At 44.2% G+C, this 15,796-nt stretch overlaps 1 protein-coding gene across 2 annotated transcripts in view; it reads right to left on the bottom strand.

Annotated features, from left to right (window-relative positions):
• LOC119953290 (exocyst complex component 3-like) overlaps positions 1 to 15,796 on the bottom strand; it is a 60,821-nt gene that overhangs the window by 4,705 nt on the left and 40,320 nt on the right. For both annotated transcript variants that reach the window (XM_038777392.1, XM_038777402.1), the window contains 5 exons: positions 10,260 to 10,349; positions 3,884 to 3,998; positions 3,683 to 3,805; positions 3,421 to 3,576; positions 1,674 to 1,792 (listed from right to left, as the gene is read on the bottom strand). In XM_038777392.1, the coding sequence (XP_038633320.1) occupies positions 1,674 to 1,792; positions 3,421 to 3,576; positions 3,683 to 3,805; positions 3,884 to 3,998; positions 10,260 to 10,349 (603 nt within the window). The remainder of the gene's footprint in view (positions 1 to 1,673; positions 1,793 to 3,420; positions 3,577 to 3,682; positions 3,806 to 3,883; positions 3,999 to 10,259; positions 10,350 to 15,796) is intronic.

The following is a 15,796-nucleotide window of genomic DNA, read 5'->3' as shown; positions in this document are numbered from 1 at the left end:
AGTCAGACCCAACAGAGGAAGATGAATGTGGTTATTGAAGGGCAATCACCTGACGGTAGCATCCAAGGCACAACCATTTTCACCTGCTTCCTCAATGGCCTTGCCTTCATCATAAAGGTCAGAAGCTGATGATTGCGCGATGTTCAATATCATTCATGACTCCTCAGGTACTGAAGCAGTCCATATCCATGTGTGGCAAGACCTGGACAACATTCATACCTGGGCTGATAAGTAGCAAGGTTTCCACCACACAAGTACAAAGCCTGTCCACCGTCTACAAGTCTCCTGTCAGGAGGATAATAGATTACTCTCCATTTACCTGGATGAGTGCAGCTCCAACAACATTCAAGAAGCTCAACACCGCCCAGGACTAAGGAATCCGCATGACTGGCACACCATTCACCACCTTAAACATTCACTCCCTCCACCACTGACGCACAGTGCCAACAGTGTGTACCATCTGCAAGACACACTTCAGAAACTCACCAAGAACCTTCCCAAGAATTCTACCATCCAGAAGGATATGGGCAGAAGATGCCTAGGAACACCACCACGTGCAAGTTCATCTCCAAGCCTCATACCATCCTGATGTGGGACTATATCATCATTCCTTAATTGTTGTTGGATCAAAACCTGAAACTCTATTCCTAACAAGCAGGACTTCCGAACGAGCAGGAATTCCTACCCTGAAGAAGTACCGCTCTTCTCTCTGACAGGATTTCCATCTGTCCCTCCCCCACTATACACCTTCACTGCTTTCCATTTCTCCCTTAGTGTTGGACAAGGTATTTAACAAGATCTTTATATATATTCACCCCCCCCCCCATCTTATCCGCCTTTCATTACTCTTTCTTCCCTTTGCTTCCCCCTTCCCCTCCCCACATCTACATCCATCACAGTTTGCCCTCTGATGTTAGTTTCTCTGCAGTTTGGCCTTTCACACCTTTTGACCTCTCTGGGGACTGCCATTAGCACTCTTTCCCCTTGCTTTCTGTGGCTATTAGCAACCAGCTTCCCTGGGTTTCTGTGGCTATGACTCAACTTTCATTCTTACTCCACAGTATAAATATTTCTCACTTTCTCTGTCTTTAGCTTTGACAAAGGGTCATCTGGACTCGAAACGTTAGTTATTTTCTCTCCTTACAGATGCTGCCAGACCTGCTGAGATTTTCCAGCATTTTCTTTTTGCTTTCTCTTCCTCACAGCTTTTTGGGTGTACCTATATTGGGTGGACTGCAGCAGTTCATGAGGGCAGCTCACCTTCCCAAGGGCAAGGGATAGCCAGTGATGTCCACACCCCATGAAAGAATAAAGAGAGATAAATGTATTGGGCTCATGTTCAGCACAGTAGCCAAGAAGATACATGTTTCAGCTAAATTACAGATATTAAATGCAGAGATAGCAACCAGAGGACAGGGAGAAGACATTATGAAACCTTATCGACATGCACGTATTTATGATTAAGTGTTCATTAGCAAAAGTCATTGTAAATTATGACAACAAATTCTATGGTTTAAAACTAATTCCAAGGTCCAGGAATCAAACAGGCGTCTAAATTTAGCTCACAAATTTCCATGTTGGGAGAGCTAAAGATAGATAAATCAAATAAAAGCCTTTAACAAGTCTTATAAGCTAATTTGATAAATGGTTCAGTTCTAAGCAGACCAATTTACCTAATATCTGGATAGTCCATATACAAGGTGTTCAGTTTTGTCTCAAGTTCATTTTTATTTGAACCAATAAAATCAGACAAATCTTGAGTTACTAGAAAAAGCCACGAAGCAGTACTGCCCTGAAAGGAGGAGAGGTTTAGTTCATACATTCATTACCTAAAATTTTAAACATTTAAAAAAATTTGCCTTCTATTACGTAGCTACTGATGACACCAGAAACACCAGAATTTACAAGCCAGTAATTTATATATTCCCGAATCAACATGACAAATATCTGTATTTTTAGAACTAGCTTTTTACCAGAAATAACCACTTGATTACTATGCTTTTTAGCTGGCTAATCCATTTCCAAAACATGTTATTTTACTCCGGGTCCAATTTACACACTTGTCTACTTCCTAACAACTTTTTCTGTCATTGTATTGTAAAATCAGCAATGATATCCGTAATTTCCGATTGTTGCCTTTTGGAATTTCAAACAGATGTCTTTGGAATATTTGCTGGGTTCTCCAAAAGCTTGTTAATATTTCCAGGGGATTCCCCAAACAAAAAAAATATTGTAAACTACACCTTTCATTGGGGTTTGCTAAATTTAGGAACCATTTCATTTTTAAAATTAAAGGAACAATTAAAGGAACAATTGCAGAGAGATAATTAGCAAACTTTAATTAAGGCTAGAGTTTAGAAGGAAGAATGAATATGTGAACTAGATGCAGATTAGGTCCTTTAAAGCACTTTTATCTGTGCTTTATCTGAGGGCAACACGGTAGCACAAGTGGATAGCACTGTGGCTTCACGGCGCCAGGGTCTCAAGTTCGATTCCCCGCTGGCTCATTGTCTGTGCGGAGTCTGCACGTTCTCCCTGTGTCTGCGTGGGTTTCCTCTGGGTGCTCCAGTTTCCTCCCACAGTCCAAAGCCGTGCAGGTTAGGTGGACTGGCCATGATAAATTGCCCTTAGTGACCAAAAGGGTTAGGAGGGGTTATTGGGTTACGGGGATCGGGTGGAAGTGAGGGCTTAAGTGGGTCGGTGCAGACTCGATGGGCTGAATGGCCTCCTTCTGCACTGTATGTTCTATATTCTATTCTTATCAATTACTTCATAATCTATGGTCATCATACCTATTTATGTAAAGAACCAGAGAAAGAGACTGCTTTTACCCACAAAGGCAGAGGAATGGAGGTTACATGCATGGCGTTCAACTACCCAGTTTGAGAGAATGTAATTTCATTTGTAGCAAAATTATTAGCATACTATCATGCTGCATCTTCAATAGCAGTCCATTTATGTTCATCACGGGACTAATAAAGCATTTAGCCAATGTAAATATCAAACATTGAGAACCAAATTGTGTAGTGAACCATTGTTTAGTCCAATGGCTGAATAATGGCCGAATGTTGACATGAGGATATTTTGAAACTGCCAAGTACAGTAATAGACATTGCAAAGATATTTTAGATAAGGAAAAAGGCGTTCAGCATGCAAAGAGGATGCAAAGTACATGAATATATGACAGACATGGTCACTGCTATATTTATGACTGGTAGGCGCTCTGAAGGGGAGTTCATCTTTTGAAAAGAAAACAAAGATGAGACTTAAACTGGCTTGTATATGGTGGATGAATCATGTTTGAAGAGGCTTTAGCTCGCCAGGGGAAGATGGGACTGAAGTGTGTCAATTGGTGCATAAAATCTTTCAGCGAAATCTCAACAATAAAAACAAACATCAAGTAGTTTTATATTTACTTACGCGTTCTTCGTACATCTTATTTATTGCTCCCAATTCTTCCCTAACCTTAATTGCTGCTGCATCACGTTGTCTAGATGATTTGCAGTAAATCTGCTGTTTCATGATTTGTGTGATGTACTCTTTAACGAATTGAAAGTGGATATCAGATATCAGGACCTTTTATTTAAACAGAGATAATTAATTTTCACTTATTTCTAATGGTCATTCTTTTTACAACATTCGATAGATGAAGTGTTTGATATTTGAAATGTAAAAAATATACCTGGTAGTTGGCTTGTTTCATTTTCTTGAGCTCTTCACAATACGTTTCAGCATTGTTTATTAACAGATTAAAATCGTCATTGCCGAGAAGCCATTTCCTTGCCACGATCTTCTTAAAACAAAGCTAGAAAATAAAATTTCCAATGCAGTAGCAGCATTTTATTGACGTATGAAATATTTGAGAACCCTGTTCCCAACATACCTTCAGAATATCTTCCACGAGAATTTCATTGAGACCTCGTACAACATTGTTCAATGTCTCTTCCACTTTGCCGACAGATACAGCATTGCCCTGCTTCAGAGTCACTACATATTCTCTGTGGTGGAGTAGAAGGGAGATAATAAACATTTGATGTTATGAAATGATGACCATAAAATCTGCTGTTGGGTGGGGAGATTAAATGTGTAAAATGTAACCCTTGCCCTTACCCCTGTAGCTTTAGATGTCAACCTATGCTTTTTGAGCGCCACCTGGTGTACATATTATGTCACAACACCAGGCGGGAGTTTCCTCCGCCTTTCTGCTAGCTTTCCCAGCATGCACATTTTATTGCTGTTGTTTGATATAAGGGGTAAGGTGATAGAGTTATTTAAAATCATGAAGGTATAGAACAGGGTAGATAGAAACAGATTGCTTCCAGTGATTGACAAAATGAGAACAAGAGGGGGAATATAGGTAAGGAATTTGGAACAGCAGCTAGAGGAACATTTTTACAGACAGTGTAATAAAGCTGTGAGACGTACGACTGGAATTAGACTAAAGCAAAGACCTAGTCAACATTTAACGGGTTATATGGCTACTTTAAGATAAATAGAGGTTAAAAGGCATGGCAACAAGGTGGACACACGGGATTTCCAGTTACTGGAACATAACAATCCATATAAAATGGTTGGGCCGAGGGACCCGTAACGTTTCTCGGGATAAATGGGAAGAAGGTGGCAGCAGGAGGAAAATTACTCTGGAAACATCCAAAACCTGAATACAGTCCAAAGAACTGCACCTAGTGATCCTAGTGTTAATCGGCTAAGAAATGAAAATTAGAAAAATGTAGATTCTCCTTTGTGTTAAAAAGAGGCAACCATGGGCAGCATGGCAGCACAGTGGTTAGCACAGTTGCTTCGCAGCTCCAGGCCCCTAGTTTTGATTTCCAGCTGGGTCACTGTCTGCGTGGAGTCTGCACGCTCTCCCAGTGTCTGCGTGGGTTTCCTCCGGGTGCTCTGGTTTCCTCCCACAGTCCAAAGATGTGCAGGTTAGGTGGATTGGCCATGATAAATTGCCCTTAGTGTCCCAAAAGGTTGGGTTTGGTTAGGGGTTACAGGGATAGGGTGGAGGCGTGGGCTTAAGTGGGGTGCTCTTTCCAAGGGCTGGTGCAGACTCGATGAGCCGAATGGCCTCCTTCTGCACTGTAAATTCTATGATTCTAAAAGTACATGAAATACAAATGGAATAAATTAAGCCAATCTGAAAACTGTTTCACTCTACACTGCAACCGCAGGACTTGGGGATATACATGCAAACTAAATGACAGGCAAGTTCTGTCACTTTGGGAGTGGTCTTTCAAGTAGAGTAATGGAGGAAAAAAACTTTTGGAATCAATCAAAAGGCAGTTAGAAGCTGTAATTTGGGATTGTAGTTTTCTCCAGAAGATGGAGCTATATGGGCTGAATAGAATCATTCATCCACATCTACCTACAAAAGCTTTATCTTTGTAATATGTGATATATACACAACATTGGCATGGACCTGACAATGTGGAAAATTGCCCCGGTATAGGGGTCTACAAAAAGCAGGAAGATTCTAATCCAGCCAATTATCACCCCATCAACTTAATCTCAATCATTAAGGAAATGGAAGGTGTTACTGATAATGTTATCATAAGGTTTAGGGCAGCACGGTGGCACAGTGGTTAGCACTGCTGCCTCATGCTGTCGAGGACCCTAGTTCCATCCTGGCCCTGGGTCACTGTCTGTGTGGAGTTTGCACATTCTACCCGTGTCTTTGTGGGTCTCACCCCCACAACCCAAAGATGTGCAGGGTAGGTAGATTGACCACGCTAAATTGCCCCTTAATGGGAAATAAAAATGGATTGGGTACTCAAAATTTATTTTTAAAATGTTATCATGAGGCACTTACTTAGAAGCAACCTGTTGAAGGATTTGATTTTTGATTTGATTTATTATTGTCACATGTATTAGTACACAGGAAAAGTATTGTTTCTTGCATACTATACAGACAACGCATACCTTACATAGGGAAGGAAGGAGAGACTACAGGACGCAACATTACAGTCATAGCCAGGGTGTAGCGAAAAGATCAACTTAATACGAGGTAGGTCCATTCAAAAGTCTGATGGCAGCAGGGAAAAAGCTGTTCTTGAGTCGGTTGATACGTGACCTCAAACTTTTGTATCTTTTTCCTGATGGAAGAAGGTGGAAATGGGTATGTCTGGGGTTTATGGGGTCCTTAATTATGCTGGCTGCCTTTCTGAGGCAGCGGGAATTGTAGACAGAGTCAATAGATGGGAGAATGGTCTGTGTGATGGGTTGGGCAGAGCAGGCTACATACCAAGCTGTGATTCATCAAAGAATGCTTTCTTTCGTGCATCTGTAAAAGTTGGAGAGAGTCACAGCTGACATGCCAAATTTCCTTAGTCTTCCAAGAAGGTAGAGTCGTTGGTGGGCTTTCTTAACTGTAGTGTTAGCATGTGGGGACCAGGACAGGTTGTTGGTGATCTGGACACCTAAAAACTCTTTCTACTTCATTCCCATTGTTCTCCACTACGCTTCCTAAAGTCGATGACAATCTCCTTCGGTTTGTTGACATTGAAGGAGAGATGATTGTCATTGCACCAGTTCACCAGATTCTCTATCTCATTCCTGTACTCTGTCTCGTCATTGTTTGAGATCCGACTCACTACGGTGGTGTCATCAGCAAATTTGAAAATCGAGTTGGAGGGTAATTTGGCCACAGTCATAGGTGTACAAGTAGGGGGCTGAGGACACAGCCTTGTGGGGCACCGGTGTTGAGGAGGATTGTGGAGGAGGCGTTGTTGCCTATTCTTGCTGATTGTGGCCTGTGGATTAGAAAGTTCAGGATCCAGTCGCAGAGGGAGGAGCCGAGCCCCAGGCCATGGAGTTTGGAGATGTTTCGTAGGAATAATGGTGTTGAAGGCTGAGCTGTAGTCGATAAATAGGCGTCTGACACAGTCTGACATGCTCAGTTTGGGTTTCACCCCAGCCATTTGGCTCCAGGCCTCATTACAGCATTGGTCCGAACATGGACAAGAGAAGTGAATTCCAAAGCTGAAGTGAGAATGACTGATTTGACATCAAGGCAGCATTTGACCAAATGTGGAATCAAGCAGCCTCAGCAAAACTGAAGTCAATGGGAAACAATGAAAATATTCCACTGGTTAGAGACATGCCTAGCACAAAAGGATGATGTTTGTGGTTATTAGTTTGTCTCAGCCCCAGGACATCCTGGCAGGAGTTCCTCAGGGTAGTGTCCGAGGCTCATCCGTCTTCAGTTGCCCCTCCAAGATAAAGTCAGAAGTGGCAATGTTCACCGATTATTGCACAGTGTTCATTTTAATTTACAACTTTTCAGATACTTAAGCAGCCCATATCCAAATGTAGAAAAAGCCTGGACAATATTCAGGCTTGGCTGTTAAATAACAAGTAACATTTTCACCGCACAAATGCCAGGCAATGGTCACCTTCAACAAGAGAGAATTGAACTAACTCGCCTTGACATTAATCTCTTTGATTTTCAAAGGCATTAGCTTTGCTGAATTCTCCACTATCAACATCCTAGATTTTACCACTGAACGGAAACATAACTAGACCGGCCTTAGAAATAGAGCGACAATACAAACAGGCGAAAGGCTGGGAATTCTACACCAGGTAACTAGTTTCCTGACTATCTACAAGGCACAAACTAGGCATTGATGGAATACTCTGTCCTTGCCTGGATGAGTGCAACTTCCAACAACATTCAAGCAGCCTGACACTATCCAGGACAAAACAGCTGGCTTGATCTACATCCCATCTTCCACCTTCAATATTGTCTCTCTCCACCATCGGCACATAGCTTTCATAGAACCGTAGGATTCCTACAGTGCAGGAGGCCATTAGGCCCATCGGGTCTGCACAGATCCTGTGAAATACCACCCTACCCAAGCCCAATGCCCCACCCTATCCCTGTAACCCCACCTAATCTTTTGGACACTTCGGGCAATTTAGCATGGCCAACCCACCTTTCCTGCACATCTTTGGACTAGTTATTATACCATCTGCAAGATGCACAGCAGCAACTTACCAAGGCTCCTTCAGCAGCACCTTATAAACCTGTAATCTCCATCAGCTTGAAGGAGGAAGGTCAGCAGCCATATTGGGACTGCACCATCTGCAAGTTCCCCTCCAAGTCACACAGTATCTTGACTTAGAACAATATTGCTGCTTCTTCATTGTTACTGGGTCACAATTATGGAACTCCCTGCCTTACAGCACAGTAGGTATACTTACACCGTGTGTGGCTTTCAGCAGTTTGAAAAGTGTCTCACCATTAATTTCCAACGGGAATTAGCAGTTGGGAATAAATGCTGGCCTTGCCCGCAATTCCCCCCCCCCCCAAAATTAAGCTCTGCGCCAACATTTGTCAGGGGTATAGGTCATGCCGGAGGAACCTATCGAATTATTTGAAGAGGTGACTAAAGCAGTGAATTGAGAAATATCTAAGTAAGGTATGTACATGAACTTCCAGAATACGTTTGATAAAAGTCCCACATAAGAGATTGTTAGCTAACACTGGCAAATTAATGATCTGTTAAGGAAATTCCTTGAGTGGCAGGAGACAAAAAGTAGAGATAATGGGGCAGGTACTCCAATTGGCAGGGTGTAATTAAAGGTGTCTGCAAGGACCTGTGTTGGGGCCTCAGCTATTCATATTTATTAATGACATAGGTGCTGAAAGAGAAAGACACATATGCAAATCCTCTGACGATACAAAAGACAAGAATCATCGCAAGCGGTATTTGGAAGCATAAAATTATGACAAAATATTGAAATGGGCGACACGATGGTACAGTAATTAACACCGCTGCTTCATGGCGCCAGGAACCCAGGTTCAATTCCGGCCTTGGGTGCGGAGTTTGCACGTTCTCCCTGCATCTGCGTGGGTTTCCTCCCACATTGCACAGATGTGCAGATTAGGTGGATTGGCAATGTTAAAAACTGCCCCTTAGTGTCCAAACGATGTGCACGTTGGGTGGGGTTATGGGGATAGGGCAGGGCCCTACATAGAAAATATGAGGGAAAAATAGAACAAAGTATTTTTTAAGTAGTGAAAAGCTAGGAACAGTAGAGTTCAAAAGAGACTTGGAGGTCCAAGCACAAAATGTCATAGAACAGGACAGAAAATAATCAAAAAGACAAATGGAATTTTGGTCTTTATATTTGGAAGACTTGAAGGTGGGTGGGGGGAGCGGGGAGGGGGGGGGGGGGGGGGGGGGAAAGAGTCATGCTTCAGCCATACCAAGCTCTGGTTTGGATACATATAGAATAATGTGAATAATTCTGGGCACCACACCTTAAGAAGGGTATGTTCGCATTGAAGGGAGTGAAGGTTTACCAGAATGATATCTAGGTTCTTTGTATAAATTATAGGAAGAGATCTCACAAACAGGATTGTAATCCCTGGAATTTAGAGGTGAATTAATTGAACTTTTCAACATGTTAAGGTGAACAGTTAAATAGAAAAACATTTTTTCCACTGACAGGGGAGTCGAGGACTAGGGGGTCCAGTCTAAATGTTGGAGGCAGACATTTCAGGAGTGAAATTTGTATCGAGTTGGGTCGCAGTTCAAACTAGAAATAAAAGATTCCAAGGTACTATCTGAATTAAAGGAAGGAAGTTCTACCAGTGTCCTGGCAATACTTAATCCTCAGTCAACATCACCAAAAATGAATACAGGTATTCATCTCAACACGTTTTGTTGGATCCCATAGCAGTAACTTTTCCCTTACATTGGAACTGCAACTACATTAGGGGCTGGTTTAGCACAGTGGGCTAAACAGCTGACTTGCAATGCAGAACAATGCCAGCAGCGCAGGTTCAATTCCCGTACCAGCCTCCCCGAACAGGCGTCGGAATGCGGCGACTCGGTGCTTTTAACAGTAGCTTCATTGAAGCCTACTTGTGACAATAGATCATCATAAAATTTACAGTGCAGAAGGAGGCCAGTCGGCCCATCAAGTCCTATCCCCATAACCCAGTAACCCCACCCAACACTTTGGGCAATTTTGGACACTAAGGGCAATTTAGCATGGCCAATCCACCTAACCTGCATACCTTTGGACTGTGGGAGGAAACCGGAGCACCCGGAGGGAATCCTGCGACCCAGGAGCTGTGAAGCAATTGTGCTAACCACTATGCTACTGTGCTGCCCGAAAAGCGAAAAGAAAGATTCAAAAGTACGGAATTGACTGTGAAGCACTTCCTTTCTTTAAAAACTACAACTAATATGAATATATTTAAATACTGCTTGTGCTGTTCATATCAGCCATTATTTTCTTTTTACCTTAGATCAATGTAGCTGTTGACGCTTACTATCAAAAGTGGCAGCGGGTTTGGAATGCTCCTTTTTTTGACCTTCAGATCCCGTTGATAGCTAACAAAAAAGTTCAAAGTTAGCCATTGTTTAATTCTAATGAAAATATATCAAGTGCAAAGTATAAGTAATAATGCCATACAAACAAAATTTCACTGATGTTTATCTTTAATAATATCCGAATACATCAATACACTTAACTCTTCAAAAGTGAAATAAATTATATGAACACAAGCGATTAAATGGAATACTACTATTCTGATCGGTGGAATCACTTATTTAACATCAAGATAGAAAGGATAAAAACCCTGATTCTATAACTTATGCCCCCTTTTTATAAGGACAATTGGCATTAAACTTTGTTTGATATCCTTCCTGTGAAGTCCCTTGGGAGGTTTTATTATGTTAAACGTATTATAGAAATTAAAGTGGTTGTTGATAATGGTGATGTATAGACCATAAAAATGCAAACAAGGCAATTGGGGTTCATTTCTTGAGGAACAGAATTGAAAAGCAGGAAAGTAATGTTAAACCTGTAAAGACCCATCGCTATATCACACTTGCTCTGTTCACTTCTGTAATCCATGTTTATGACTGGCGGGGCCGGTTTAGCTCAGTTGGCTGGACAGCTGGTTTGTGACGCGGAGCAAGGCCAGCAGCGTGGGTTCAATTCCCGTATCGGCTGAGGTTATTCATAAAGGCCTCGCTTTCTCAACCTTGCCCCTCGCCTTGGGTGTGGTAATCCTCAGGTTAAATTACCACCAGTCAACTCTCCCTCCTCAAAGGGGAAAGCAGCAACTTTACTTACTTTATTTATTTATGAAAATTTAAGATTGTGTAAAAAAAGATGATTGATGTGATTTAACGGAAAAATGTCAAAGCCTGGTTTTGGGCTCGTTTGGTGGGGTGTTTTGCGCTGGCCACGTTGTCGTGATCGCGGCCCATGTTCAACAACACTTCGTGCCGAAAATGAACCCTTACAAGATCCCCGCCATTACTGGCTCCCTTGTCGCCTGATTCGCCCGACTCGTGCTTCAACTTCTCACCGCTAACAAGGAGGGAGTTGTTTTTATATGCTCCCTCACTACTCACTCCCATTCAGCACAAGCATGGCAGCGCACAGTGTAGGAAGAAGACAAACAACCTCCACTGAGCTGTAAGGATAAGTTACCATCTCTCTCCTGACATCAGTTCCTCCTGCCACCCCTCAAATTCCCAAACCTCACACCTCCTACAAACCACTAGCTGGCACCTCACATCCTCCCCACATCCGATCTTAATGTTTGTTCCTCAGAACCCTCTGGAGGGCACCAGCACAATCCCTTCATGTCCTGGTGCGGTGTCCACACATACCACCTGCTATAGAACAACCTGATGCATCAAGCATGAAGCTCACAATATCCTCTCTTTGTCCGCAGAGAAGATAGCCCATAATAAATGGGAAAGGGCAAAGACGGGGGCCGGAGCCCCAGAGATTCGAGAACTCACCCCTTATGAGGAATGGACCCTGGAAATTGCAGGGTTGCCGAGGAGAGAGTAGTCACCAACAGAGTGATTGGCCTAGAATCATAAAATCCCGACAATGCAGAGGAATACCATTGAGCCTGTACCGACCTTTCGAAAGAACAGCCGTCCTAAGCGCAATCCCCCACCCTATCCCCATAACCCCGCCTATCCTTTCGGCACCAAGGAACAATTTTGGCCAATCCATCTATCCTGTAAGTCTTTGGACTGTGGGAGGAAACTGGAGCACCCGGAGGAAACCCACACAGACACGGGGAAAATGTGCAAACTCCTCACAGTAACCCAAGGCCAGAATCACTGCTAACCACTGTGCCTCGTGCACCAGAGAGGTGAGGATCCACTGCCCCTTCACCCAGATGAGTTGTTCATGTCAGACAAAATGATCCTTCTCTCTCACTGACCACATGTTCATTGTCATGCAGGATCTCCATCTGATGACGCTGGACCATTCGGGATTCAACCACCCCGCCATCCAAGAGGCCAGCTCAGAGGAGAGCTCCGAGAAGACCAGCATTGAGGCATCACAGCTATCACCCGCACATTCCATCGGCGCAGAGACACACACCATGGTGGGTGACATTAGTGGACAGGCTTCTAGAGCACAATCTGGTGAGCAACTCAGTTACTACTGCACGTCAGGTGGAGGCAGGAACATCCAAGGAGGATAGCAGGGGGTAGTCTGCTGGATCCCAGGACTCGTCTGGACCCAGCCAGATGCCAAACTTCCGGACAAGGTTCTCCCAAAGTTGATGCAGATGATAGGACACAGCAGTGATATTCAGGAGGGGGTGTCAGCGACATTCCAGTGACTGCCAATCCAATTGGAGGAGTCCCAAAGGCTTCAGCCATAGGAGATGGTGCCGACAATGTGTGGCACCAAGACCAACACTGCAGGGGGGGTGACCGCAGTGGAAAACCTGGAGCATGACGTCCGTGTCTGGAGTGGTGGTGCCCAAGCCATTGGTTCAATCTGTGACAATCATGGCTGAAGGGCCTTGACATCATGTCCCAGTCACAGAAGGAAGTGTCCCAGATTCAGGTGGACATTGCCCAGGCACTGCAGAGCGTGGCCCAGACGCTGAGGACCATCGCGGAGGGTGTCAACACAATAGTGCAGACAATGGGGAGCCTCAGGACTGGCAGCGCCAGATGACTGAGACCTCTGGAGCTCACTCCAGCTGCCCCTCCATCCTATGGAGTCCCTCAGTGCCCTACAGGCACTGTCTGGAGATCAGCCTGGGGCCTGCCACCAGAGAGAGATTATGGCAATCTGCATTTCTTCTGAATCTCTCTCTCCTAACACCACAAGCGCATCTCGAGCATCAGAACAGGGTGGCATGGCGACGCCAGTGACACGGGTAAGTCGGCCAGGGCCCTCTGGCTCCAGTAGACTGGCTCTAGTAGACTTTGCCAAAGGCATCAAAAAACACGGGGCGCGGAAAGCAGCAGGTTTCTTCCACTGCTGACGTGCATCCTGGGGACACACCAATAGGTAGTACTATACCACAAAAGATCAAGAAGAGTGAGGAACACTGAGTGGGCATGGGGTGGGGAATGTGGCTCGGTGGAACGGAAATGTAAAATGTTCACTATGAAAACATGTTACACTTGATACATGTGAAGCCTCTGTCACGTTAATCTTCGTAGTGGGCATGCATGCACCTCCCCCCCCCCCCCCCCCCCCCCCAAACCCCGCCCCTTCAGACACAGTGGTCCAAGATCGAAAGCCCTTGAGGGGAGCATTTCGGGAACAGTGACCACAATTCAATAAGTTTTAAAGTGCTGGTGGACAAGGATAAGAGTGGTCCTAGGGTAAATGTGCTAAATTGGGGGAAGGCTAATTATAACAATATTAGGGAGAACTGAAGAACCTAGATTTGGGGCGGGTGTTTGAGGGTAAATCAACACCTGACATGTGGGAGGCTTTCAAGTGTCAGTTGAAAGGAATTCAGGACCGGCATGTCCCTGTGAGGAAGAAGGATAAATATGGCAAATTTCAGGAACCTTGGATAACGAGAGATATTGTAGGCTCGTCAAAAAGAAAAAGGAGACATCTGTCAGGGCTAGAAGGCTGGAATCAGACGAAACCTGTGTGGAATATAAGGAAATTAGGAAGGAACTTAAGCAAGGAGTCAGGAGGGCTAAAAGGGTCACAAAAAATCATTGGCAAATAGGGTTAAGGAAAATCCCAAGGCTTTGTACATAAAAAGCAAGAGGGTAGTCAGGGAAAGGCTTGGCCCATTGAAGGACAGGGAAGGGAATCTATGTGTGGAGCCAGAGGAAATGGTGAGGTAATAAATTAATACTTTGCATCAGTATTCACCAAAGAGAAGGAATTGGTGGATGTTGAGACTGAAGAAGGGTGTGTAGATACCCTGGGTCACATTGAGATCCAAAAGGACAAGGTGTTGGGCTTCTTGAAAAGTATTAAGGTAGATAAGTCCCCAGGGCTTGATAGGATCTACCCCAGAATCTTGAAGGAGGCTAGAGAGGAAATTGCTGAGGCCTTTGGATCCTCACGGTCTTCAGGTGATGTCCCGGAGGACTGGAGAATAGCCAATGTTGTTCCTTTGTTTAAGAAGGATAGCAAATATAATCTAGGAAACTACGAGCCGGTAAACCTTACGTCAATGGTAGGGAAATTACTGGAGACAGGATCTACTCCCATTTGGAAGCAAGTGGACGTATTAGCGAGAGGCAGCACGGTTTTGTGAAGGGGAGGTTGTGTCTCAATAACTTGATAGGATTTTTCGAGGAGGTCACAAAGATGATTGATGCAGGTAGGGCAGTGGATGTTGTCTATATGGACTTCAGTAAGGCCTTTGACAAGGTCCCTCATGGCAGACTGGTACAAAAGGTGAAGTCACATGGGATCAGGGGTGAGCTGACAAGGTGGATACAGAACTGGCTAGGTCATAGAAGGCAGAGAGTAGCAATGGACGGGTGCTTTTCTGATTGGAGGGCTGTGACTAGTGGTGTTCCACAGGGTTCAGTGCTGGGACCTTTGCTGTTCGTAGTACATATAAATGATTTGGAGGAAAATGCAACTGGTTTGATTAGTAAGTTTGCGGACGACACAAAAGTTGGTGGAATTGCAGATAGCGATGAGGACTGTCAGGGGATACAGCAGGATTTAGATCGTTTGGAGACTTGGCGGAGAGATGGCAGATGGAGTTTAATCCAAATAAATGTGAGGTAATGCATTTTGGAAGGTCTAATACAGGTAGGGAATATACAGTGAATGGTAGGCCCCTCAAGAGTATTGACAGTCAGAGATCTAGGTGTACAGGTCCACAGGTCACTGAAAGGGGCAACAAAGGTGGAGAAGGTGGTCAAGAAGGTACACAACATTCTTGCCATCATTGGTCGGGGCATTGAGTATAAAAATTGGCAAGACATGTTGTAACTGCATAGAACCTTAGTTAGGTCACACTTGGAGTATACTGTTCAACTCTGGTCGCCACACCACCAGAAGGATGTGGAGGCTTTAGTGAGGGTGCAGAAGAGATTTACCAGGATGTTGCCTGGTATGGAGGGCATTAGCCATGAGGAGATGTTGAATAAACTTGGTTTGTTCTCACTGGAACAAAGGAGGTTGAGGGGCGACCTGATAGAGGTCCACAAAATTATGAGGAGCATAGACAGAGTGGATAGTCAGAGACATTTTCCCAGGGTAGAGGGGTCAATTACTACGGGGCATAGAACATAACAGCGCAGTACAGGCCCTTCGGCCCCCCCGATGTTGCACCGACCTGTGAAACTACTCTAAAGCCCATCTACACTATTCCCTTAGCATCCATATGTTTATCCAATGACCATTTAAATGCCCTTAATGTTGGAGAGTCCACTACTGTTACAGGCAGAGCATTCCACACCCTTACTACTCTGAGTAAAGAACCTACCTCTGACATCTGTCCTATATCTATCTCCCCTCAATTTAAAACTATGTCCCCTCGTGCTAGACATCACCATCCGAGGAAAAA

The sequence above is a fragment of the Scyliorhinus canicula genome, chromosome 2, assembly GCF_902713615.1.
Source record: "Scyliorhinus canicula chromosome 2, sScyCan1.1, whole genome shotgun sequence".
In the NCBI taxonomy this organism is placed as follows: domain Eukaryota; kingdom Metazoa; phylum Chordata; class Chondrichthyes; order Carcharhiniformes; family Scyliorhinidae; genus Scyliorhinus; species Scyliorhinus canicula.
The sequence above is the reverse complement of the archived record's forward strand: the minus strand, read 5'-3'. Positions and strand labels throughout refer to the sequence as shown.